This window comes from Pithys albifrons, chromosome 18, assembly GCF_047495875.1.
Source record: "Pithys albifrons albifrons isolate INPA30051 chromosome 18, PitAlb_v1, whole genome shotgun sequence".
In the NCBI taxonomy this organism is placed as follows: Eukaryota; Metazoa; Chordata; class Aves; order Passeriformes; family Thamnophilidae; genus Pithys; species Pithys albifrons.
The window spans coordinates 2372750-2399464 of record NC_092475.1 but is presented as its reverse complement, the minus strand read 5'-3'; the positions used below and the strand labels follow the sequence as shown (position 1 = coordinate 2399464).

The window sequence follows — 26715 nt, the reverse complement described above, 5'->3', positions numbered from 1 at the left end:
TCTGCCTGTCTGTCTGAGGAAAGCAGGGTGGGAGGGGATGCCGGGCACGTCGGCACAGCCACACGGGCCATCGCTCACAAAGGCTTGAAAGTGAAAAATAATCACTTGGATGGAGCGCAAGGACGAGCTCACCGAGGCAGATCCTGCTGGGGACTGGCAGCTCAGGATCCAGCCCAAGGAGCTGCCCAGCCCGTGGCTGTGCAGGGCTCACCACGGCCCCTCGCTCGCACAAAGTCCCCTCTGTGTGCCCGGGAAAAGTGGAGGCGGCAGCGGCGGCTTCTCCCAGGACAACGGGAAAACAAACCCCGGGGCTCTCCCGAGTCTGGGAATTCATGTTTTTAAATATCACAGCACAGCAAGAATGCATCCTCAGGGCAGGATCAACGGCAGTGCCATCCCAAGAGCTCCTTCCCAGTCCTGCCCGCTGTGATAGGAGAAGGGGAACCAGATCTAAGCTAAAAGAGAGGAGATCTAGATTAAATACAAAGACTTCTTATTGTGAGGGTGGTAAAACACCAGCACAGGTTTCCCAGGGAAATGGGGATGCCCCATCCCTGGATGTGCTCAGGGTCAGTCTGGGTGTGGCTTTGAGCAACCTGGTCTGATGAAAGGTGTCTCTGCCCATGGCAGGGAGGTCAGAATGAGATGGGATGGACTTTAAACATCCCTTCCAGCCCAAACTACTCCATGATTCTATGAATATTCCTGTTGTAAAACTCCTGCCTGCAAGCCCTGAGCAGAAACCCAACCCCTATCTGTGTGTCATGCACAGGGCCAGGACATTCCAGAGGTTCCAGGAGAGCTTGGAGCAGTGTGAGCTCCTCAGCTGAGCCCTGGGACATTAAAGAGCCCTGGGAGGTTAAAGAGCCCAAATTCTGCACCACAGCCCCAGCCACATTTGCAGCCCCAGCCAGAATGATGTTGATGGGTGGTGCTGCTGCTGCTTTGCTCTCCCAAATGGGATGATTACTTGGACTTCAGACATGGAAATGTGAGAGGAGACTGAAACAGGGTCTTGTTTTCAATCCCTGTTGTCTCAGCTCCTAAATTAACACTTTTGGAGCCTATTCTCACATGATTATCACCGATGCAATGAAATCCTCTGAAGATAGGATGTCCTACTTAACAAATCCACTCTGTATTAGTTAAATATATATCCTGAAATTGTAATTAGTCCCATGCTACAATACAGAGGCACCTCAAGGATGCATCTGCAGCCCCTGCTCCCCTCCACACCCCAAGCAGAGCTCCAGGGCATGGTGGGAGCTTCACCAGAGCCAGCAGCAGGTGCTGAGCTCCCCCAGCAGCTGTGAGGGAGTGAGGTGCCTTTGAGCATCTCCCCCCAAAGCCATCAGAGACAATTAGCAGAGGCTCCTAATGGGCTTCGACACAGAACTCATGCCCTTGGCAATTGAGGGAACAGAGCTGGCACTACCCAGAGGTTTGCTGGGAAGAATCCCCAAGTGGGAGAGAGCTCAAGGGCATAGATGTCTTGCCAGGGGCATGCTAATGATGCTGCCTAAATGATATTCCTTAAAATTGTCTTTTCATCCAGGAATGCCTGAAGTCTAGAGCTCTGGGAGATGGACCAACATCTCCCAAAGTAGCCAGAGATCTGGGCAGCTGGATGAGGCAAGTGGTGGAGCATCCCCATGCCCAGGGCAGCATGTCCATTGTCCTGTACTCCAGCCTGCTGATCCAGGTCCAACTCCAGTGATAAACTGTTGGCAAAATTGCCTGAGTTCCTGCTGCCTCTGGTCTCCATGGCCCCCAAGCAACGGGCTCAGGTTTGGAGGATTTTCAATCATTTCTGCCATCCAAGGCACTGCAAGCTCCAAACATGGGCAGAATGAAAAGTGAAGGTAAAGGTGAAGGTTAAGACAATGGCAAAGGTGAAAGTCAAGCTGATAGTGAAGATAAAAGTGAAGGTGAAGGTGGTGGCCTGCTAAGCATCCCTTGAAACACCAGGGCTCCCAATTGTTTCCTGGTTCTTTTACTTCCCATTGTTTCTGTTCTCACCATTTGCTCTGTGCTCTCCTCCTCAGCTCTTTCCTAAAGTATCACTTTACCCCTTCTCTTTCCCCAGGCTCAGCTTCTTAAATAAAGGGTGAGATATTGCAACCACCTGATCTCCAGAGCAGGGTGACAACTCCTGGGGAACATGAGCTAGTCCATTCCACCACCCCCAAGAGGACCAGCACTTCCTGCAGCCTGAGAGATGCAACCGAAGGCGGGAGCAGAACACAGACCACAGAGATGCCTGAGCAGTTTGAACCCTGGCACTCCCTAAACTTCTGAATCCCTGATTTTGCATCCTGTCTAAATGAACAACCAGCTCCCAGCTCCCAGAGCAGCGTGCAGTGGCAATCAGAGCACAGCAAATCAATTCATGCCAGGCTGTACCTTGCAATGTAAATAATAAATCGGATTCAGTAGCAACTGAATGCAGCCCCGAGCCCTGAAATCAGGCTTGGAGAAAATAAGAACTTGAGGCTGCTAAGATGCAGCAGGGCAGTGTATGGTCATTAGCTGTGAGATGCTGGAAAACTCTGCTGGGATAATGGCTTTCATTTGTGCCCATTCTGGGCATGGAATAACAACCACAGTGCTGGAGTGGTGGTGATGCCCAGCCTGGGGGGAACTCTGGTGAGGATACAAGATCCAAGCTGCTTGAGCTTCAGTTCCCTAATGGAGAGTAGATGGAGCTGGATGAAATTATTTTGGTTCCAAAAAATTGCAACACATGTGAAAATAAAAAGCCCAAACTAATGGGAATTTCATCAGGTTTTAGTTGGGAGAGAAAATGCCACAGAGTAGCATTTGACTGCCCCAAGCTCTGCAGAGATGCAGCTGGACACAGGGCAGCATTGTCTGTGCAGAGCTACAGCAGGGCCACCAAAACCTCCCCACCTCAACAAATAGCCACGAACACCTTCTTAAAATACAGGTATTTAATTTTTTCTTATGAAAAAGGATTAAAGTACTGGGTTTTGTATCTTTTATCATTTCTGGGAATTGATTAGGAACGTGGGAGAGGTGGATTCTGCCATCCCTCTGTGTCCTTGGGGACGGTGCCATCGCGTGTGTCCTCTCATTGGATTAGGCTGCAAATTCACAATTTCATTTTGGGAAACAACATTAAAAAGAAAAAAAATCAACCCTCTGTGCTGAGAGAAAGGAGGTGATCAGGCTACACTCTCAGATAATTACAGGCTGCCTTGAAAATAACCATGACGTGCCAAAATCCAATTAGAAATATATCTACATAAACCTCCAAACGGAAGAGCTTCCGTTGTCTCAACCCCCCTCTGTGTCCCAGAGAGCAGCAAACAGAAAGTGATACTTGGGATGTCCTCTGCCAGGAAATCATCATCCTTGGGAAGGTGCAGGTGTCACACTGTGAGTGACAGGAGTGTCACCTGCTCGTCCAGGGACAAGAGGAGAGCACAGGTACCCCCTGGGCTCTGTATGTCAGAGCTCTGATGTGACCTGCAGCACCTCTACTCCCTGCAGCACTGAGGTTTGATGCTTTATTATCATCAAGAAAATAAATTCCTTTTAGGAAGAGATTTTCAGAACACTAAATATTTCTGTGTCTGGTTGAGATAAGTGCCATCCATCACCACACACCAGGCAGGAGGCTTCAGCACGAAGCTGATTTCTACTCTGCCTCCCTGCAAGTGCCTTAATAAACTCATTTTAAACTCTGCACAAAAAAATTTGGGGATAGAGGAGATTTGGGAAAACCCCTCTGTGGTATTTGGCTTAGGATTGTCAGTTCCCAACCCACAGAACTGCAAGGTAGTGGGGGGGTCCCCAACATCCACCTGCATTCTCAGCCCCCAGGTCTGTGGTTGGGTGCTGTGGGGGGCTTTGTGGAGGTGACATCTCGACAGGGCAGGATGCCCCAAGGCCACCGAGGCCACCTGTCTGGCCATCCATCGGTAGCTGTGAGATTCCGGTTCCTCCCCCTTGCTGGGTGCTCCCTCTTCCTGCTGACGAGCGGTTTTCATTAACGAGCAGACAAGCAAACACCAGAGAAATCAGCCACTTTTCTCCTTGGACAAATAACTTCCGTCTGAAGGCTTTTCATCTCCTCCCTCTCATCCTCGCGGGGCGCGGCGGGAGGAAAGCTGATGTTTAATTACTTCCTTTATTCTCTGAGAAATGAAGATGCTGAATCATCCCAGCCTCACACCCTTCTCCAAGGCTGGCAGTGGGGAGGGATGGGACCCACGGGCACACTGGTGCCCCCTCCATATGCATGTGGAGGGGCAGCCTGTTGGTTCAGGGCTCACTGGAGCCACTGTCCCCAGCTTGTCTCCTTCCCATCCCATCAATGCATGGAGACAATGAGCCCCTGCCCCATGCTTTGAACTTCCTGAGCTGTGGTCTGGGTTTAGGGCTTTCCCTCCCTGTTAATTAACTCCAGTTTAACTGTGGAAACTCCTCAATCTGATGTTAGAAGACGCAAAGTCAGACAAAAACCCAGGACAGAGTCGGTGGGGCTGGTTAAGGGATTGAGTGATGGGAGGGACTGAGTGATAACCCAGGGGTGATGTTGGAAGCTGTGAAGCTGAGGACAGCTGGAGCATGGAGCAGCTGTGGGGATGTACAGCACCACACCATCTTCCCAGCCTTCTCATGCATCCTGAGGCTCGAGGTTTTTCTGAAAATCCTTTGGAATTTCAGAGGGATGAGCAACCTGAGCTTCCCCAGACACCTTTGGGATGCTGGGCTGGCAGTGGACCCACTGCAGATGAGGAGGAAACAAATTCCTTCCCCTGGACACATGAAACCTTTCCTAGAGAAGTGCAATTACTACCAGAAAAATCAGTGAAAGCAAAGGCTGGGAACAGCACAGCACTTATTTTTAATAACAGCTTGGCATAATCTGCACACATTTTTCAAGCGACATCAGCCTTTTCCTGCCAAGGCCCCTCTTTAACCACATTTCTCTTGGAAAATTTCTGCCATGGCTCAAAAGTTCCATGTGTATGCAGAGGCTGAGGGAGAAATAGGAATTTCAGAGGGATGGAGAATACATTCTTTCCTTATCTGCCTGCAACAAGCAGCATTGCCCTGCCTGCTCTCTTGCAGAAGGAGGAGGAATACCAATTATCCCCAGGAATTCTTGAAGGGGGATTTTAGCAGCAGACTCTTTGCAGGTTACCCAAGGGTTTGTGGCCTGATGTCTCCACTACACACATGGTTTGTGACTCAGTGTCCCCACTCCATGAGTGGCAGCACAATTGGCTCACTGAATGTGGCAGCCCTGGCCAGTGCCTGGTGTGGAGCTGAGCCAGCATCAAGCCCAGTCCAGAGGAGCCCCTGATTGGGCATTCAAAATTTTGGAAAGCTCCTATTGATTCAGGGAGCTGAATTTAATTTTGGCAAGTGCTTCTCTCTCTCTCTCTCTCACACACACACACACACAGAGCTGCATAGCCCAGACCCAAGAAGGATGGTGAACAGCCACACAAGCCCAGTATAAGGCCATGCACAAGGTCCCTGCCACCCACTGCACCTTCACAGCCCCAGCCCATGGCAGGTGATCATCACACAAAGTGCTTAACCCTCATCTTAAAACAAGGGTGAGGGTGCTGCCCTGTGCTGCAGGGGGTCTGTGCCAGGGAACCCTTTGCGAAGGTGGAGCATCACAGCACAGGCATCTGCTTGTCCTTGTCCTGATGTTCCCAGGGGTGTCCCCGTCCCTGTTCCACCCCGTGCAGGATAACCGCAGGGTGCACAGCCGGACTCTGGCCCCTTGGTGGCTGCAAGGGCTGGCAGTGATGGTGCCTCGCTTGGAGTCGTGTGTGATTGTTAAAGGCAGGCGCCTCCAAAAATACCTGTGGGGTTGTCATTCCTGGGGGAGTGACAGGTTCTGGCAACGCTGTTGTGCTCCGTGCTGGCGTGCTGAGCGCCAGAGAGATTTGGTGGGTGCCCACTCATGCTGAGGCCACCCACCAGAGCCCACGCTGCACACACGGGGTGAGCACCCTCCTCTGCCCGCCCCACGGGCACCCATCCGGGGAGATGGATCCCTGGTCGGGGGGAGAAGAGAAATTTGGGGAAGAGGGAAAACCCAAATGTTTTCCGCTCTGTGCCCACCGCAAACATGATCAAAAACCTGTGTATGGTGCCCACTGCCCACCCAGTGTCTCCAAGGACCTGTTCCCCCAGCTGGAGAGAGAGGGGGGGTAAGATGCGCGCAGCGCCGGGCAGGGATCGGGGGATGATGCCCGCAGGGATCGGGGGATGATGCCCGCAGGGATCGGGGGATGATGCCCGCAGTGCCACGAAGCGGTCGGGGGATGCTCGGGGAGGGCGGCAGCGCGGGGCTGGCGGCGGGCGGAGCCCCCGGGGGTGGTGGATCGCGGCGCCGCCCCCGGCGCGGACACCGAGGCGGGGCGGGCGGGAGCGCCCGGTGCCGGTGCCGGTGCCGGTGCCGGCGGCGGCGCGGGGGGCGCGGGACTCCGTGCCCGCCCGAGCGCGGCGCCGCTGCCGGAGGATGAGCTGCGGGCGGCCCAAGGACATGGAAGGTACCGGGCGCGGGAGGGGGGGGGGGCTCAGGTGCGCGGCGGGACGCGCTTCCCTGCGCCCCGAACGCGGCGGGCACGGACCTGGAGGGCTGTACACTCCATCCGGGGGGCTGCCCGCCCTCCAGCCACTGACACTGCCCTCTCTATCCCGAGGGGGTTGCTCGTCATCCCTCCCTCGGTGCTACTCCCTCCATGCCGCGGGTCTGCCCACCCTCTACCCCCCAGTGCTACCTTCTCCATCTCGGAGGTCAGTCAGCCCCTCCACATCCCCCGGTGCTGCCCTCAACACTCTGGAGAGGGTCTGGACCCATGTTCTACCCCTTGTATTGTAGGGAACAAGTGAAATGGACTGGGAAATTTTGCTAGAGAGAAGGGATGCAGGTGTGAGGGCAGGGCAGGCAGGCCTGAGGGTGCTGGAGCCAGGCAGGACCCTGGGAAGAGTGCCAAGGTGGAAGGGGGCTCACTGCCAGCAGGAATGGCCATTGCCTGTGGGCTCCTGCACCTGTGTCCTGCCAGGAGAACCTGCTCAACCCAGAGTCACCCCGAGGTCCTGACTACTGCCCACACCCCACACGCTCTTGGATGCCCAACCCTGCAGGGATCCTCTGTCCTGGGGTGCTCAGGGGCCTCCTAGCAGTACCCATGCAGAGCTCAGGAGCACAGACACCCCCAAAGACAAGCTCAGTCCCCCCAGACGCTGTGCCCACCTCCTCAGTGTGCTCCCAGACCAGAGCACCCATCGTGCCACACTGGGAGAATGGAAAGGGCATCTGCCTTTTGTTCCCTTCCTCCTCCATCCTCAGGAGGCACCAGCATTGAGCAGCCACAAACCAGCCTGTATGAGGCTCCCATCTCACCAGCTCTCACCCTCAGAGGGAAGCACTGGGGCAATGCTCATCACAGCCAGGACCTGAGCCAAATATGCCTCAGGGGAACCTGGAGGGGCTGAAGAGAATCTCAGTCCTCTCTGAATCTGGTTTCATCCTCTTTGGGGCCAGCAGGTCTTAGGGAATGGCTCAAGGTAGGATCTGGTCCATAAGGACATCCTGTAGGCACGAATTCAAAGATGGGATATGATGGGAGGTTCCAGAGAGCATTACTGGGATGATCATCCCTGGAGACTCTGCCAGTGCAAGCAGCAGCCCTGCCGTGCACTAGGGTGAAGCCACGTGGAAGGGACAGAGAGGACAAGGGCCATGGCAATGCCAGCCAGGGTTGTGGCTCAGGCAGATGCCACTAAAAGTGAGATGAGTCCCTCACAAAGCTGCTCTGTGAGCAGAGCGGATTCCCCATCCTAGGAGTCCTCAGAGACTTCTGATCCCAACCACCCTCCACCTGCCTGGAGGAACACGAGAGTGGCAACCAGCTCCCCAAATCCTCCAACTATAAGCAAATCCCTCACCACATTTGATGTTAATTGACTCTTTTCCTCCCTTAAACTCAGTGTGATGACCTACCCTTAAGGTTTGACACACACAGGGGAACCAGGCAAACCAACAAAGGGATTTCATTCCTTATGAAGCTTGTTTCAGGCTTCTCCCATTAATCCCAGGAAGCCTGTCTGACCCTGCCACCGCTGCCTGCAGACATGTCCCCAGCTGGAGGGCAGGTCTGTGGGAAACCCACATGTGTGATGGTATCAAAGACACTGGGATGTTCCCAAGGCCATACTTAGAAGCTGTGGTAGAGGAAGGAGCAGGATTCAGACAGTCTTTGCCTGTCCAGGCACCAGGCTCCCCTCGCTGTGCCCCTGCCTGCTCCTCCTGCAGCCTGGCTGCCTTGTCCCCCACACAGGTTCTGGTCACCTGCGAGCAGGAAGCATCAGTCAAAGTCACAGGCAGACCCACCAGGAGATGCTTTTGTCTGTGCATGCTGCCACATCCTGCCCCGAGTAGTCCATCCCCAGGAGGTTTCCTGTCCCTCTCCCCAGCAGCGGCTGCTCCTGCTCTGAGGCTCTCCAGTGCTCACGTTTCACCAGCCATAAAAGTGTCTGGAGAGGGAATGGAAGCGGGAGCGGTGGCGTGCCTGGCAAGGGGAGGGAGCGGCGTCTGTCCCTGCCTCTGCTGTTGGCCCTGTCCCGCCGCTGCTGGTCCCCCTGTGGTGACCCAGACCTGGCCTTCCCCCTCCTACCCTGCATGGCTGGAGAGACGCCCAAAATGGATCAAAGAGCCATGGAAACGAGCCGGCAACGATTCCCCGGTGGCAAGTAGGCTGTGGGGTGTCCGTAGTAGAGAACTGGCAGACGTGGTGCAGGAAATACGGACCAGCTCTCAGGGACTTGGAACAGCCGGATCACAGCGGCTGCTTGGGGACCAGAGCTGAGCACTCCCCTCGCCAGTCTGGCTTGGACTCAGCTGGTCTGGAGACTCCTGCAGCTCCATTTCAGGGTTCAGCACAGCCTTTGCTCTCTGACCCTCCCTGCCTCTGCGGGCACACCCCTTCTGCCCGGACCCCAGCATAGCCATAACCACGATGGCTTTGGCTGGGAGCAGGTGCAGCCCACGCTGAGTCCTGCAGCCCCTTCCCAGGAAGGCTGCTCTTCTCCTTACTCCCTCTTTTCCTCTGAACGCCCCAAGCCACCACCGACCTCGGTACTGCCATATTCATACTACGACTCTGCTCAGCCCCAGGGCTCTTTGATGCCCAGTGGGTCCAGTGTCTCCTGTAGCAGCCCCCCAGGCTTCCTGTCCATCCCAGTGCCAGCTGGTCCTGCCGTGGGATTAGGCGGGAGCACTCGAGGAAAGCACCGAGCATCTCTCCAGATCAAACGCCCACAGGGCAGTGGGGAGGGGGTGTAATTCACCCCCACTTTCTCCGTGCGAGACCGGCTCAGGGCTGCCCGGAGCTGGGATGAGCCTGCAGCCAGCGCTCAGTGGCAGTAGGAGGGAGGCGACCCAGGGAGTCAGTCAGGTGTGGACGAGGTATGAGGGGAGGCAGGGATGGAGCTGCACTCGTGACAGCGGTGCCGAGCGCTCACGCGCATCCCTCCTCCCGCCGAGATGCAGCAGGGCCGGCCATCCCTCTGCTGCGTCTCCACCATCCGCAGCTCGCAGGGACCACCCGAGCCAGGTGAGGGGTCTGCAGGGCATGGCCAGGGGGGTGGAGGGCATGGTCTGGGGGTTACAGGGCCAGCGAGTCTGGTGGGAGAGGCTGCATGTGCATCCCTGGTCGGCGGGCATAGCCTTCAGCTTGGCAGAGGAGTGGAGGGGGTGGAGGGTGGCTCTTGGGGATGCTGTGGTTACTCCCTGTGCAAGGCACGGGAAGGAAAGCCAGTGTTGGATGTCACCCCGCATGTCCCTCTGTAGAGCCAGCCCAGGGCAGCCCTGCCGTGGGGCTTCTCTGTCTCCATCCTTCCCTTGATCTGAAACACTCCCTGGTCAGCACTTCCATCCCCTCACCCATGACAAATGCCACCAGGTGATGGGAAAGGTGGGACCTGAGGGCTGGATTGGGGGTCCTGAGGCTGCAGGAGAGTGGCCAGAGGAGCTGCCAGAGCCTCTGGGCTCCTGGGCAGCCACTGCCTGCCCCAGTGGGAAGCTCTGCCAGTGATGCTCCCAGCTCTGCCTTTCTTCTTGGCTTGTTTTTCCTTTCGTCTTTCACTCCTTTCCCTTCTGCTCCTACTCTTGCTCTCTCACCTCCAGCTCTTTGCTGGAGGAGCAGAGATGCCCGTGTCCTGCTACTCGAGGTAGATGTTCCATAGATTCTTATGGATATGGGTCCTGCTGATGGCCAGAGCCCCCCTTCCTCGGCTCCTTGCAGTGAGTCCTGGGGAAGCGCTGGCACAGCCAAAAGAAGCTCTGGCACCAGCCCCTCCAGACCTGCTGGGTCCATATGTGCAGTGACACCTGGTGGGATGGATGGTTTCCAGCTTGGGGGTATCCCAGCATGGCTGTGTCAGGTCTGGGTGCTCGGGGTGCTCTGGACAGGACAGCCAGTGGAATCTCAGGTGTCCTTGGATGGAGGAAGCACAGCCTGGTGTGGACCTCGCCTGGCAGGTTCAGCATGTCTGGGGCTTTGGGAAGCCATCAGAGACATCCCCATCACCTGGGTCAGATGCAGAGACCACCGCTACCAGTCCTTCCTTTGCTCCCCACTGACCCTCTCCATGGACCTTGCTTCAGCATGTTTTCCATGAAATTGCTTCCCCAGCCATCAGACAGGTCCCCTGCCTCAGGTTCCCCACAGCAATGCTTGTCACTGGGTGTGTTTAAGAAGCAACATTGTGTGATGTGATCTGGGTATCCAGGGACACATGGGCAACTCTTTTCTGCTCTATTTTGACTTCTTTTGGCCAGTTGTTCTCCTCTTCCATGAAGGTGTGCTCGAGTGGTCTCTTTGAAACCTCTTCCCTCTTAAAATCCACTAATTAGAAAAGTGTGACACATCTGGGTTTCTCCAGGCTTTCGGTTCTTCCAGGGTGGGTTATCCCGAAAGGTGAATCTCCTTCAGATGCTGCCCTGCTCTCAGAGGTGGTTTGGGACTTGCCCAGCTCCCTGTCAGCAGGGAGCCAGTGAGCTGGGGGACGCTCTGGTCTTTGCTTCTGTGGATCAGAGCTGCTTATGTCAAGCCATCTGGCTTTTATCCGGAGCAGACAGAGCATGAACCCCTAATACCCACTCACCCCTCCTCCCACAGCAGCCAGGTCCCTTTAGCCCCCTCCAAAGGAAAGCTTTGTATCCTCATTGCAACCCCAATCCCACCAGCTTGTTAAAACACAAGGAACTGGGCTTCAAGGATCCTTGTGGATCCCCTCCAACACAGGATATTCTATGAATAAGGGATAAAAAGCACTCGTTGTGTGTAAATGGCTCCTCACGGTCATCACTGGTGGGCTGGTGCATGTTGGACAATCCCTGGAGTGCCCAGCAGCCATCCCTAAGCTCCCATGGTCTGTGCTGGGGGGACCAGCCTGCATCCTGTTCCCCATTGGGCTGCCCAGGGTGGGTTTCTCTGCTCCCCTTCCCTCAGTAGTGGCAGTTTGCTCTCAGCCAGGTCCATGGAAAGCGATCCTCTCCCAATGCCTGTCCCAGCAGAGTGGTGGTGATGAGCAGGAGGTTCTAACCACGTGCTGGGATCAGCTGTAGGTCCCACGTCTGCTCGGCTGGCGGGTGTCAAAACAAGCGTCGCTTGCAAGGGGTTTGTGTGGGCAAACATCTTGTCGGGAGCCTGCTGGATCCCGACGCCAGCTGGCAGCTTCCTGGGCTGGTGGGTTTTCTCCCTGGCAATGGAAAAGGAAGGCAGGAATTGGGAGATTTTGGAGCAGGGGACCGCAGCCTGAGTTTAGCAGGTCCTGTGGGGTGGAAGACAAATTTCAGGTGCCCAGTCATGGAGTGGATGGGCTCCATGTCCTTCTCTCACTGTCCTTCTCTCCGCAGCTGCTGCCACTGCCACCGCCCACTTCAGCTTCTGCCGCAGCCTCCTGGAGCACACGGTGTCGGCCGAGAACCTGAGCTACCGCCTGCAGCGGAACCCGGGCAGCAGCCTCACCTGGCACGACGGCCGGAGCCAGCGCCCCGACGGCGGCCGCACCGTCAAGCTCCTGCGGCAGCCGGGCACCGAGGGCTCGCAGGTACCGCCGGGATCCCCCCTGGGTGTGCCAAGGGGAACTCCGCTCCTTGTGCCCACCAGTCCATCAACTGGTGCATCATCTCTTTCCCTGCAGGATCAGGCCTTCAGATCCTGTTTTGCTGAAGGCCCTTGTGATTACCAGGCACTTAATTTTATATATATATATATATATATATACATAAACATAACCATTTAAGTATGATCATCAGGCTAAGGGCTGTGGTGGGATGAGCTCTGAGTGTCACCTCCCCTCTGTGTCTCTGTGTTTCACCTCCCCTCTGTGTGTCACCTCCCCTCTGTGTGTCACCTCCCCTCTGTGTGTCACCTCTGCTCTGTGCATCACCTCTCCTCTGTACATCACCTCCCCCCACAGCTGTAGCTGAGACTTAGTACAATTTTGCAGTCAATGTTCCAGAATCAATATCTTTATAATATCTTAAAATTCCTGAGCACTCCGGTATGTCTCTCAGCCAAGTTTGGGCCACTGTCCTCCTAAAATTTGGAACTTTATTGTACTAAGGAAGCTGTGAGCCAAAGGTTTCCATCCATTCACTGCTACTTCTATGATTCTATGATTCTACACAGACATGGGAAGGAGCCTCTTCCCTGCGTGTGGCTCCCGGTGCTTCCCAGCCCCTCCATAACACCCTGTGAAAGGTGTTCAGAGGCAGCACATCCAGCCAGTGACTGCTAAAAAAAAAAAATGGGGAAAATCCAACTGCCCAGCTTCCAGCCTCCAACAGGGGGATGCTTTTCCATTGCATGGGCCCAGCTGCTTTGGGATCTGAGGGGAGCAGGGATGCTACAGGGATAGGTATGGTCGTGATGCTCAGAGGAGTGGCAGCCCTGGTGGATATAATGTCCCATGTGCTGGTGGCACTGACCCCATCACCTCCAGAGGTTTAGGTGGCTACTTCACAGGGATGCTCCAGCTGCTCTCCAGCTGCCAGCTCTGCTCTTCATGGCTCTCCCTTCTCTACCTCTATGTGCCATCCAGAAGGATTTAGGGAGAAAAAGGTTTTTAATTTGCTGTAAGCAAGGAAAAATGCCCAAGCAAAAGAAGGTGATGTGAGTTACCCCTTTACGTTCCCAGGGATGGCTCCCACCCCCCGGATCCCTCAGCCACCTCCTGCCTCGCTGCCAGAGCAGCCTCCCAGCCCTCCTGTCTGCTCTCCTGCACACCGGCGCTCGATATTCATGGCCGAGAGTTTATCAGAGAGACAGCACAGCTCAGCCGGCTGGAAAACGAACCCAGGATCCCTTACACCTTCCCTGCCCCTCTGGGGAGCGCAGGAACTCACTTGGGGACCCTCCATGGGGAGGAGAGGATGCACCCCAAGCAGGCAGCACAGGGTTTAGGGATGCTGGAATGGTCCCCGGTGCAGGGCTGTGTCTGACGAGAGAAGTGCGTGCAGCCGTGTGAGTGCCCAGGGAAATTGCCAGTTGTTTGTCACCTCTTCCCCCATGCCTCAGAGGGTTAGTTGGATAATAGCTGTGGGAAGCTCGCAGTAAGCTCCCGGGAAGCTGGTTGTTATTCCCCCCAGCCCCTCCGCTTCTCATCATTACTCGTTAGAGAATCCAGAGCAAATCGCCTCCTCCTCCTCCTCCCCACGGCACACACTCCGGCGCGCTCAGCCGAGTGTGAAGGAGCCGCGCAGCCGGCGCGGGCTGGGGCTGCTCCCGCAGGCAGGCGACTCCCGGGATGCGTCTGCGGGAGCCGCGCAGCTGCCGGGGTGTCCCCCAAAGGTGAGGGTTCGGTTAGAAAACTGAATCGTGTGCATTGTCTTTTGTGTTTTCCATCTGCTTTGGGGACGGACTCCTTGGTTATTAATGTACAGCCTCCCGACTTTGCCTTCTTCCCTCTTGCTTGGATGTTCCCAGCACGCTCTGCTTGAGGAAAAGCCCCTTTCCAAGCCCAAAAACTCCTCTGGGCACAAGCAGCAGCCCGAGCAGGCTGACCAGGCTCCACAGTGTGAGCAATGCCTGGCACGGGGCAGGGAACACAAGACAGACCCTCCACTGCCCTCCACTGACTCCTCTCCAGCGTCTTTCAGGAACGTGTCATTAGTTTCAGTATCCGCGGGATGTCTGGAGTCCCTGTTACACTAATTATCCCTGCTCCTCTATTAGACATGCTTAATTAGTCAGTGTTCACATGCAGAGGTCGATGTTGGCATACGTGCTGTCGACCTTTCAATACTGGTGTGTCCCTGCATCAACTGCTGCTCCTGCCCCTGCCCCTGCTGTGCCCTGGGCATGAGTGAGCCCTTGTAATCCAGTCCCCTCGTGTTGTGGGCAGCAGGGACCCCTTTTCCATTCCCACTTGCCCATGATCCAGCCCAGAACAGTCCCAGCAGCTGGGCACAAGGAGATGCTTTGGAGCAGCAATGTTTGCTGGTGCTGCTCAAGGATGCAGCTCTCAACAGCAGAGAGCTCTCCAATTTGTCCTGGGTGCTAAATTCAGGGAAGAGGAGATTCCTGCGTCCTCCAGCCCCATTTCCCAAACAACCTTGAGGATTCCCCAGGAGAAGCAAGCTTATTATATTACCCTGTGTGTTTACAGCTCAAGGCGTTTGGGTTGCTCACAACAAGATAAATGCAGGCTGCAATGACCTCGGGAGGCCAGAGTAAGCTGTGGTGTGGGAGAGGAAATGGAGCTACCCTGTGGCTCAGGGTAAGACCAAGTGGCTCACAGTGAGACTGGCCACTGCAGCAGGCAGCTGGAGAAAGAGAGGGAAGGTGGGATTTAGGGTTGCTGTTGGACAAGCCTTGTCTCCCTGCGGGTATAACTTGTTACTGTGCATGCCATAGCTCTGTGGTAGGTAAAGGGTGGCCAAGGCATGCTGGGGTTCTGTGTACTGTGACCCTGCTTCATCCCAGGTGTCTCTGGGAATGGCAGCATCCCCAGAATGGGCTGTGGGGTTCAGAAGGGGCTTTAGACACCTGTGAGGCTGCAGGACCTCATTGTGGCCAGTCAGTTCAGGGCTGAAGGGCTGAGATTGGAAAGGGAGAGTCCCTCCTGCTCCAGCACACCAGCTGGCTGCTGGCTGCTTTCCTGGGGATTCCTGGTGCGGATGAGTTTGCACTGGTACCAACATCTACTGGGGATGGCTTTGCACCAGTTCTCACAGTCCCCCAGGATCCCCATCTCCACTGAGAGCTGCCAGCAAGCCCCCTTCCTCTGCCTGGTGAGGAGGGGACACCTGGGGACCCCCAGGAGATCTCCTGAGCCTGTGCAATTGTCTGCTGGGCTGGGAGATGTGTTGAGGAGCTGGGCTGAATCTCTTGTCTGCAGCTGGAGGGATGGGGAGCTTCAGGTGTGGGGTCTACATAGGGCAGGACCCGCAGCTCAACCTCCCATCCTCCCTCCCCTCACCTCTCTTGCTGGTTCCTCTGATGCTGTTATTTCAGGGTGATCCTAGAGACTCCAGAGGGTGTGGAGCTGAAGTCTGCCAACATCATCACAATCTTGTGCAGCCAACCAGCATCTCCCTCATCCCCATGGACTGACCTCCGTTTTGCTCCTCGCAGGGTTGAATCCCGCTAACCATCTCCCTCCCGCTCCCCTCAGGGTCGTGGCTGTGACCACTATGGCATCTACCACACCAGCCCCACGCTGGGCAGCCTGGTCAAGCCAGTGGTGCTCTGGACCCAGCAGGATGTGTGCAAATGGCTGAAGAAACACTGCCCACACAACTATCTCATCTACGTCGAGGCATTCTCCCACCACGCCATCACAGGTACGATGTGCCCTCCTCTTCACTGCTGGACTAATTGCCTGGGAAATGGCTGTCTGCAGGTTCATGGTTCAGAAGATGGGTATACTCCCTGTTTCTGTCCCCTCTCCCCACCAGATGCAGCTGAGGTGAGAGCAGGGGGCACGGGGACACTGATCTGGGCTGGGCAGGAGGCATCTGTCAGCAGAGTCAGCTCCAGGACAGGCTGATGGTTGCTTAAAGGGATGATAAATTGATTTATAAGATGTGGAATACCTTTCCTTCCCTTAGGTTAATATAATAATATTTTTATAGTTTTTTAAATACTGAGAATTTTGGCAGAAGAGGAAGATCTCTGTCCAGTCAGAGTCCAAGTTGCAAATGTCTTTGTCCATGTCTGAATACAACTCCCAACCAAGCCCTTGGAGGTAATCCACCTCTAAGGACCTGCTCCCTCCTCTTTCTCCTTGGGGACAGTGGGTTTGACCTCTGTGTAAGAGCATCACCCCATCCTACTGCAGCGTGTGCGTGGCTGGGCAGAGCTCTGCCAGGGCCAGGGGACAATGGCAAGGAAGGGAGCACTGGAGGTGCCCGGGAGGGATGCACAGCCCTAATGCACAGGCTCAGCCAGCCCTTGCCCAGGCAACAAAGGCAGCATTAGTGAGTGTATGCTGGGAAGCAAGGACAAAAGGTGGTTTTAAATCCCTTGTCTAATAGCCCCCAGACTGGAGGAGAGTGGCTCAGCGGGGACCAGAGCACTAATGCGTTGTGATGGGCATCCCCATTCCCCCAGGATGGCCAGCCCATGTGGGGACCCTGCACTGGGAAAAACATCTCATGTGGGAGGTGGAGCAGAGAAATGGAGAACTGCTGCCTGTGGGGATGGGTTACATGACTGTGGTGCTGGTACCTGTCAGAGGCTGGGGACATTGAGCTGTCACCTAGAGCACTGGGAAACTGAGGTCACAAATCACAGCCCCACAGAATGGTGTGAGATGGAAGGGACCTTCAAACTTGTTTCAACCCCCTGCCATGTGTAGGGACACCTTCCACTAGACCAAGTTGCTCCAAGCCCTGTCCAACCTGACCTTGAACACTTCCAGGGATGGGGCAGCCACAGCTTCTCTGGGCAACTTGTGTCAGTGCCTTCCCCTCACAGGACAGAATTTTTTACCAATATCCAAACTAACCCTGCCCTCTCTCAGTGTGAAGTCACCCCTCCGTGTCCAGTCACTCCATGCCTTTCTCCACCCCTGCGAGTCCAAGCAGTGAAAGAGCACTTGAGGATTTCTTTCCTGTCCTGATTCCTGCATGCTGATGGGATTCCCTTTGCATTGGCCTTTGGTGGGGTCCCCCACAGAGCTGCTGGTGGGCACCCAGCAGCGATTCCGTGTTTGCAGGCCGGGCTCTGCTGCGGCTGAACGGGGAGAAGCTGCAGCGCATGGGGATCGTGCTGGAGACGCAGAGGCAGGAGGTCCTGCAGCAGGTCCTGCAGCTCCAGGTGCGAGAGGAGGTCCGGAACCTGCAGCTGCTCAGCCAAGGTAAGGCCAGAGGGTGGCCAGGCACGGGAGGGCTCCAGGGCTGGACCATGTTGATGAGTTGGGATGCACAGGGCCAGGCTGCCACACACAGCCCAAAACCCATCAGTGCCATTTTGCATGGAAGGGATAAAGTTCTCCGGGGCTGGTGGTGGTTGAGCTGGGATGTGCCACCCTGCAGGCTGTTTATTCCTTCCTCTCCCACCTTGTTCCAGCTTCTTTTGGAAATGTCTCCTAGCTGATCCGTCTGTTTGGCAGATTGCACCAACACTGTGAACCGAGTTCTGCTGGGATGGGCTGTGCACCGCCGACGCGAGACCTGAGCCATGCCCTTGGAATATGACAAGACAGCTTCCCAGGCACTCCAGGGCTCCTCTCCTGCTTCTTCCTTCTCTTTCTTTTAAAGGAATATATTCCTGTGCAGGGATGGAATGTTTCTTCCAGCAGACATGGCTCTTGGCTGGAGGAAAATTAGCAAACTGGCTACTGGGACAGATGATGAACTTTCAGCCACCTGAGCCTGATGGCTCACAGGGAAAGAGATGGAAAAAAGGAAATGGCAACATGCACAGCTCGGTGTTGTGGAGAATGGAAATGTGATTCCTGGGACAGCTCTGAGCCATGTGCAGGACACTGAAGCATTATGGACATGTGCAATATCCCAGCACCCAGCAACTTGTATCTGTGCCTCGGAGCTTATTTAGGGAGCTTTAGTTTTCTCATCAGGCTGGGCTGTCTTCCAGCATCCAAGGAGGTGACGTTATCAGTAGCAAATAAGATGATCCAACCAGCTAAAAAATTTCAAAGCGGGGCCAAGACCCCAGCACTCGACTCCACTTGGTAAGTTAAAAAGGGAGCTGAGTCATTGGAGCTGGAAAATCTGGAAGTAATGGCAGGGTGGATGTGCTGGCCTGGAGGGAGCTGTGCCAGGAGCTCGTCCTTCATCCATGGACAGATGGAGAAGCCCGTGCAGGGGCCAGTGGGAGCAGATGTGGATGCTGCTGGGTGGTGCTGGGTGCTGCCCAGGGTGAGGCTGGGGGATTACTGGCTGCCAGGTCCTCCCCAGTCCCCATTCCAGCCCTGCTCCTCTCTGTGCTCCCACCAGCTCTGCAGAGCTCTGCTCCTCCAGGCCTTGGCAGATACTCATCCCAGCCTCCTGCCCAGGGCCAGGCAATGGTGCCACCAAACCCAGGCACCTTCCTCATGACCTTCACTATCAATAAGGTGGAGGTGTTTGCTGTTACACCCCTCCTCCCCTCAAACCACCCTGTCCAGAGCCACACAATGCCCATGTGGGCAGGTAAGGAACATCCATGTATAAAATAGGATTTGGGGGCAGGGTGGATTCTGTCACCTCCCCATATTCCACCTCCACTGATGAGGGCAGGTCTGTGGATTGTGGGGGTCCAAAAACAGCAGCAGCCCAAAGTCTCTGGGGCATCAGGATGCAAAGGCAGGTCATGGTGCCCCCTGGCTGTGCACCCACCCACCTGCTCCTCTGCTGGTAATAAATTAGAGACTGTTATTTTAACTCACTGCTCTTCCTACTCTTCCCATGCTTGAACTTGCGCCATGAGTTTGGTCCCTCCAGCCTTTCCTGGGGATATTCAGGAGATGTGTGTAGCCTGAAATCCCCCAGGAGAACCACCTCCATAGGGTACAGGGGTCCTGATGACAGTCCTGTGGGAACAACCTGGGGGTTTGACAGCATTCAATTCCCTCCCAGTTCCACAGAATTGCCGAGAATTAAGAAGCTTCTCATCTTTGCTGACGTGTGGCTCAGTGGGGATAGTGGGTGGAGTTGGGGTCATAAGTTCTGCCTGGATGCAGAGAATGGCTTGTGGCAAAGTGAAGGTCTCCAAAGCTCGTCTGGAAGCAGCATTTCCCTGGATAGCAAGCTGTGCCAGGTGAGATTAGAAGTACATGTCTGCAGGCAGGATTAAGGCATCCAGTACTGGAGCCTGGTCCTGGATCCCAACACTGACAGAGGCTGGACAGGGTTTTCAGGCCAGCAACTGGCTTAGGGCTCAGGGAGGGATATGGTGGGGCAATGCAGGATGCAGGATGCATGGAGCATCCCTGGGCTCTGGCTGTGGTGGCTACACTGAGCCCCTGGAGGGTGATGGAAATGTCTCAGAAACAAAATCTGGTTCTCAAACCGTTTTACTTTGGATAAAAGATTCGCCAAATAGTACTCAGATCCAAGCAGGTGGGTGATCCCAACAATACCAGCATTGCCAGTGGAATTTCCAGCTCACATCTGTCATCCCAAGAGCAGAGGTTTGGTGCTGGTCTGAAGGCAAAGCCACCAGATATCCAAAATCCGAATTTTCTCCTGAAAGGCATAATCTGGTTAGTGCCTGCTGCAGAGCAACCCAGGCCACATGGCAAACATCTCCCCTCTCTGTCTGTGGGTCAGGGGTCTCTGATCCCCAGGCTCCACCTGCAGGGAAGCAGCTCCAGGACTTTCCTATGTGCAGCCCCTGGTGACCCAGGACACAGAAACTGGAATTTCCTACTCTGCCCATGCTGACCTTTTCAAATATGCAGCAAAATTGGCTCTTCTCACCTTGCTAGAGACTCACGAGCAACAGAGCCGGGAGCATTTATTGAACATTAAGAACAGGAAAGAAAAGACAGGAACAAAGCCCATCTCCCCCACCAGGGGTTTGGTTTTGCCCCGGCGGTGGATGCTGGGCGGGCAGTGGTGGCGGGGCACAGGGGGCTGCGCTGTGGATGGGACCTCCAGCACCCCCGAGAGCCACGGATCGCTGCCGGGTGTCTGTGCATCGTTAGAGGGAGATGCTGAGCTGCTCTCCAGAGCTTCGCGGCTGCACAGGGAGAAATGGCTTCTCCAGCCTCCTGCAGAAAGTTGGTGGAGATTTGGCTTGTAATGCAGCTGTGGCACACAGAGCAGTGCTGGGGCTACCCCAGACACCCTGGAAAAAGCAGGGTCCAACCCAAGTCCTGCCCCAAAGCCCCTATGCCCCTTGCTGTGGCCCCACCATGTGCCATGTCCACCTGTGCTGGGCTGTGCTCTGGCTCCCTCCAGCTCCTCATCCTCATGGAAGAGAGGAGACACAAAAGAAAGCTGAAAGACCACCAGCACACTCATGTGGAGCCCCAAATACAGCCCTGTTGGGGTGTCCCTCTGAGGTCCACTGAGGCAAGATGGGGCTGGAGGAGCCAGGTGAAACAATACTCACAGTACAGGCAGGAGGATGCTGTCCTTCTCCCAATCCCCAAATCTGTGAGGATGGTGATGGTGAGAGCAGAACATCCTTCCAGAATGGCTCTGGACCACTGCTTTGGTTCTGGACCAGTGTCTGATGCCATCTAATGCCCTTGGCTTATCCAAGGCGCACCCAGAACTCTGCCCAGGGCAGCAGGACTCATCTGGAGCAGCTTTGACACAGCTTTGCCTTCAGTAGCTCTGAGCACACAGCAAAATCCATCTGCGTGGTGGATCCAAGGAAGCACAGTCCTCCCCACAGGCAAGAACCAGGGGGTGCTGCACCAGGACCCTGGAAACTGGAGAGAGATGGATGCTCAGGTTCTCAGAATGAGGCACAGCTTGGTCACTCCTCAGCTTTTGCTGAGCAAGAAAAATACCTTCTACTTGTCCAGCACTTATCTGCCAGCAGTATTCCAGGCACTGCCCCAAAACAAACAGCACCAGACAATGAAACACAGATGAACTGGGCGTGGATTCATGCAATATTAAAACCAGACAACAAATAAAGTAAACAGAAAACACTAGCAGGCATCAGTGAGTCCCCTGCAGCAGGCAGGAGGATGCAGGCAGCAGCACCACAGAGCAGGGTCAGGCAATGGCCACTCACAGAGCACACGACTCCTGCCTCTGACAAACTTTTTTGCCACTTTTTTTCGGTGGAAATTTTTTGCAATAAGCAGGACAATGCATCACTGGCATCAAAGATAATGTTCAGCATCTTCCTGTCTTACAAAGGAACAATCCAGCAATCCGTTCCCAGTGGTGGAGGCAGTTTGCAGATTCCAGCGAGGATTTCAAGCAGAAATAAAAAAGCCAGCAGAGATGCCCATAGAAAATGTATGCAAATTTGTCTGAGTAATTACTGAGCCCAGCTTGATGATGCAGACACCTCCAGCTTTGAAACGCTGCTGATTGCAACTCTGATGGGGGAAACGATCCCCATTCCTCTGACACTGAAATGTACAGCGGGTGCTGAAGGCAGCCCGTGCTGCCCACGGCTGTGCAGGGGGAGGGGACACGGTGTGCTGAGCAGAGGGGTGGCAGCGCCTGCCACTGGCTCTGCTGAGCTGGAGCCAGTTTAAATCGGAATCCTGTCCCCAGTGGATTTCATGCTCAATCTAATTAGGACCCTCTCATCCCATCAAGTGTCCAAGGAGGATTACAAACCACCCCAAATCAATGTGTGCTGGCAGCCCAGAAAGCCAACCCTGGGCTGCACCCCCAGCACAGGGTGAGGGGGGGGATTCTCCCCCTCTGCTCTGCCCTGGAGGAACCCCACCTGCACTGCTGCCTACAGCTCTGGGGCTCCCAACATAAGAAGGATGTGGAGCTGTTGGAGCTAGTCCAGAATAGGGACATAAAGATGTTCCAAGGGTTGAAGCACCTCTGCTGTGGAGACAAGCTGAGAGACAGCAGGGGGGTGTTCAGCTTGGAGAGGAAAAGGTTCAGGCAAGACCTTAGAGTATCTTCTAGTGCCTAAAGGGACTCCATGAGAGCTGGAGAATCACTTTGGACAGAGCATGGAGTGCCAGGACTTGTTAGGTTGGGTATTAGGAAGAAATACTTGCCTGTGAATGTGGTGAGGCACTGCACAGATTGCCCAGAGAAAACTGGTGGTGCCCCATCCCTGGAAGTGACCAGCAGCTTAGCAGGGCTGCCCAGGAGCTGGTCTAAATCAGAGAATCCCTGGGAGGTGTGAGATGCCAGCTCCTGACAGGGACACAGCAAAACAGCTGCTCCTGGGATGCTCCAGCAGCCTCATCCCAGCACTGGCAAACTCTGTCTGCCTCATCCCATAGCCCTGGTCCCCATCCCACTGCCTGGTGCTGGAGAACGAGACTGGGCTTGGGGACACACAGAGTCTTACAGCAATGGCACCAGAAGTCTTCTGCTCCAGCATGTCCTTACTGCACATCCAGGACTAATCAATCTTGATTCATTGCTAATGAACTTGAGAACAGTGTTGGGATGGATCAGGTGCCACTCAGGGTGAGATGGATAATATAATTAAGATTTCCTCAAAGGTCCCGTTTTTCTTACCTTGTTAATTAAGCTGATGTGGGGCCCTCCATGCAGAATACGTAATGAGAGGCTGCTGAGACAGAGCTGGTTGTCAGCAGGAGATGATGCTGGGGAAAACACCAGCCCTGACCACATGGTTGGGGATAGTTTGGGAACTCTTTAAGGGTTTGGTCCCCATAGAGTGGCCAAGAGCTGATCTCTTCTGAGAAATCAGTACATCCTTTACACAAATGCATTTGGACTGCACAGGGAAGAGGATGCAGTCACAGGGATGCAGCTGGAGATGGATGGGCTCATCCACGCCCAGGACAGGCTGAGCACCGCAGTGGGACTTACAGCTTCCCAAAGCACAGCCCAGGGTGTGGGGACAGGCATTGCCTGGAGAAAGCCATGAGCAGCCCCATGGACTCAGGGAGCAGCTCTTGCTGGTGCTGGAGCCTGCAGTGAGAGGCAGAGAGGACACTGCTCCACTCCCTGTGGCCCAGGCATGGTTTTGGTACTTGAACTCTGGTGGTGACTTATGACAATGAATTAATGGCCTCTTAGTAAGGGTGACAGTTCCCTTAATTAGAAAGTATCAGAGCAGGGATAATTGCTTTATTTCATTTTGTTCCCCTGTATTGCTTCCTTCATTTTTGGTGCTCATTCTCAGTTGCTGGCTGCCCGCTGGTAGCTCTGCCTTTCCAGAGCCAGAAACACTCCTAGGGCCAATGGACATGACATGGGGTGGGGAAGGATGGAGAGAGGTGGGTGTGGGTATGGCTGTGGTGCTGTGGCTTCACTGAGACAAAGATGGAAAAGAAACAGGTGTGGATCCAGTTGCGGTGCTGCCGCTTTCACTGGGACAGAGCCAGGTTTGTGGCAGCACCAGATGCTGGCAGCACCTGGGCAGGGTCAGAACAGTTCCCTGGCTATTCACACTGGGTTCAGTGGCACATGGGACAGCCCAGCACAGGAACCCCTCCATGGGGCTGTCAGTGCCCCAGAGACCAACCCCTCAGGCTTGGGATGGGTTCCTATGGGACCCTGTGAGTCGATATGACCAGATGCCCCTCATGTGAATACAACCTTCTAAATCATAAATAGCAGCCTCAGGACTCTGGGGAGCTTCATTCTTCCTTGAAGCAGGAGCACTTCCCCCTTAACCTTCCCTCTTTGCACCACAACCATTTTCCTTTCTCACCATATCTAAAATTAAATCTGTTCAGATTTTCTCTTGCTTTTATTTTTTTCCCCTTTTGCTTGTATTTTCTTAGTGCATTCAAGCACAGGGAGAGGAAAAAAAATAATAAAAGAAGCCATCAGCATAATTCCCGGCTGTCTGTTGGAGTGATGGCGGGCTCCGGTTTCCAATCAGCGGCCCGGGCTGCGGAGTAGTGTGCGGGAGGAGGCTGGGGCTGGCCCGGATGCTGCCGCACAAACCAGCTGTGATTCCCTCTTTGTTCAGGAATCACTCTGCTTCAGCTGGACCAGCCTCTGCACAGCCCGTCCCGCGGGTGTGTGAGCATGTGGCTGCTCCAAGGGGCTTTGTGAAACAAAGTGCTCCTCAGCGTCTGCTCAACATTTTCTGGTCTTTTCAAGTCCATTTCTTGGCCCACTCTGCTCAGAAGAGCCTGAAAACAGCAACAGTGGGTCCCTTTATATTGCATTATATCAGAGTTTCTTAGCTCACCCAGCCTGTGGCCGGCTGCCCTCCCTGCTCCTGTATAATCCCAGGATGGCCAGGCTCCTCCATCTGCCCTCACCCTCATCCCATTCCTGGAGATGCAAAATTGTGCTTTATGGATGTAGAAAATGAACGTGGTGGCACTTCTGCACACGTGTGTCTGGAGCAGCTGTCGGGATGCTGCAGAGACAAGCGATGGGCGACAGCGAGGAGGAGACCTCGAAGGTGTTGCCGGGTGCCCGTGGGCATGTAGAGCTGCCTGAGAGCCCCCCCAGGCAGCTGAGCTTTCTGGGCAGGCAGCTCCCTGGCTGGGAAGCGAAGCTGCCTCGGTTCTGCCTCATTTTATACAAAGAAGGTGGGTTGTGCCTGTCCCTCCCACCCCGCTGAGCACCCTCCGCTCCACCGATAATCATACCTAGCAATTACAGCAAGCTTTCCCTGCTCTCTGCAGACGTTAATTAAGCTCTTTCCCCACAATGGAGACAAAGAGGGGAAAACCGTGGGGAAACTCCCGACTTGGTTGGGGCTTTTTTTTTTTGCACGATTGTGCCACAGGGCCTCCCAATTCCTGGCAGCACTGCAGATGCCATGTGCTGGTGATGGCAGGCTGGGTGGCCCCGACAGCAATGGTTGCTCTGGGTTTTGCTTTCACTTGGCTAAATTTGTGTGTTTTTCCCTAATCTCTGGGTTACTGCTGGATCCTTGTGAGGCTGTGTATTCCCGGTGCCAGTAACTGAGGCTGGCTCTGCCCTGTGGTACCTACCTGGGTGCCACCAGCTCTGCAGGGGTGACACCTGCCAAGCCTGGGAGCTGGGAAAAGCCGTGTCCCTCGTACCCAGCATCATTCCCAGGGGCTGGGGTGGCTTTGCAAGGGACCTGGGGCATGAGAGTGAGATGGGTTGATGTATGGTGAGGGCACCCTCCTTGCGCCTTGGAGGGCAGGATGATGGGCAGGATGATGGGCAGGATAATGGGCAGGACATCCCAGAGGGGAAGGTGACAGGCAGGGTATTGCCAACACTTTGGAGGGCAGGATGATGAGCAGGACATCCTGGAGGGGAAGGTGACAGGCAGGGTATTGACAACACTTTGGAGAGCAGGATGATGGGCAGGACATCCTGGAGGGGAAGGTGACAGGCAGGGTATTGCCAACACTTTGGAGGGCAGGATGATGGGCAGGATGCCCTGGAGTAGAGGATAACGGGCAGGACACCTTGCTGGGCAGAACAGGCAGGTCACCTCGCCCGCGTCCTGGAGAGCAGGATAACGGGCGGGTATCCTGCCTGCACCGTGGAGAGCAGGACATCGGGCAGGACATCCCGGAGGGGCAGATGACAGCCAGGACTCAGTGCCCTACACGCCGGAGGGCAGGACATTGAGCAGGACATCCCGGAGGGGCAGATGACAGCCAGGACTCAGTGCCCTACACGCCGGAGGGCAGGACATTGAGCAGGACATCCCGGAGGGGCAGATGACAGCCAGGACTCGGTGTCCTACACGCCGGAGGGCAGGACACGCCGCTTGCGCCCCGCAGGGTGTGACACGGGCCAGCCCCCTGCCCGCACCTGCCCCGACCCCGCTCCCGGAGCCGCGCGAGGCCGGCGGCGCGGGCGGTGCGGGCCGGGCGGTACGGCCGGTACGGGGCGGTGCGGACGGTGCGGGGCGTGCGGGGCGGGCCGGGCCGGGCCGGGCGGGGCGGGAGCGCGCATGAGCCGCGGCGGCGGCGGCGGCGGCGGCGCGAGGGGCGGGCGGGAGCGGCGGCGGAGCGCGGCGGCGCCGCGGGTGTGGGCGCGCCGGGAGCCCCGCACGGCGGCCCGGGGGCGGCGGGCGGCACCGCCTGGCCGGCCGGGGGTGTGTGCCGGCCCCTGCGCGCCCCGCACCGCGGCCCCGCCCGCCGAGGTAAGAGCACCGAGAGGCCCCCGGCCCGCCCGGCCCCGCCGCGGGGACCCCCCGCGCCCCGCTCCGCTCCGCTCCGCCCGCCGCCGCGTCGCCATTTTGCCGCTCGCTCTTCCCCTCCCGGAGCGCGGCCCGGCCCGCCCGGGCCCTCCGTGTCGGCCCCGCCGGGCCCGGCCCGCGGGGGAGCCCCGTTCGCCTCCCGGGGATGGGGCGCGGGGCCCCGAGCGGTGACAGGCCCGGGCGCGGGGAGGGGCTGGGAGGGGACCGCGGGTGGCACGGCCGGGGCGGGAGGTGACAGGACAGAGGTGCCCGTGCCCCGGAGGTGACAGCGGCACCGGACACAGCGCCCCGTGCCCCGGAGGTGACAGCGGCACCGGGCAGGGCTCCTCACGCCCACTGACCCCGGGACAGGGCGCACCCCGGTCCCCCCGGCACGGAGAGGGCTCATTGTCTGCCAGGCACGTGCGGGTTCTTTTCCCTTCTTGTCAGAAGGACAGAGAGGGGAGGGACGGGATAATGTGCGTCGAATAGA

At 56.0% G+C, this 26715-nt stretch overlaps 2 protein-coding genes across 4 annotated transcripts in view; both read left to right on the top strand.

Annotated features, from left to right (window-relative positions):
- Positions 1-1883: 1883 nt before the first annotated feature.
- Positions 1884-18899, top strand: SAMD10 (sterile alpha motif domain containing 10). Its single transcript, XM_071573245.1, has 6 exons — positions 1884-1928; positions 6272-6542; positions 11918-12111; positions 15682-15850; positions 17227-17367; positions 17623-18899. Exons 1-6 carry the CDS (start codon positions 1884-1886, stop codon positions 17685-17687), a joined length of 885 nt encoding a protein of 294 aa, XP_071429346.1. The 3' UTR covers positions 17688-18899.
- Positions 18900-26020: 7121 nt separating this feature from the next.
- The window catches only part of ZNF512B (zinc finger protein 512B), a 30138-nt gene continuing 29443 nt past the window's right edge, over positions 26021-26715 (top strand). For all 3 annotated transcript variants that reach the window (XM_071572780.1, XM_071572781.1, XM_071572779.1), the window contains exon 1: positions 26021-26186. The gene's annotated coding sequence lies outside the window, so the exon portion shown is untranslated. The remainder of the gene's footprint in view (positions 26187-26715) is intronic.

What these genes read in the sequence shown, in the direction of transcription:
- SAMD10 (XM_071573245.1), top strand. Translation starts at nt 1,884, where the DNA reads ATGGCAAAGGTGAAAGTCAAGCTGATAGTGAAGATAAAAGTGAAG. An exon ending in TAGTGAAGATAAAAGTGAAG is followed by an intron (nt 1,929 to 6,271) that starts GTGAAGGTGGTG and finishes TGATGCCCGCAG; the next exon opens with GGATCGGGGGATGATGCCCG. An exon ending in CCTGCAGCTGCTCAGCCAAG is followed by an intron (nt 17,368 to 17,622) that starts GTAAGGCCAGAG and finishes TCTGTTTGGCAG; the next exon opens with ATTGCACCAACACTGTGAAC.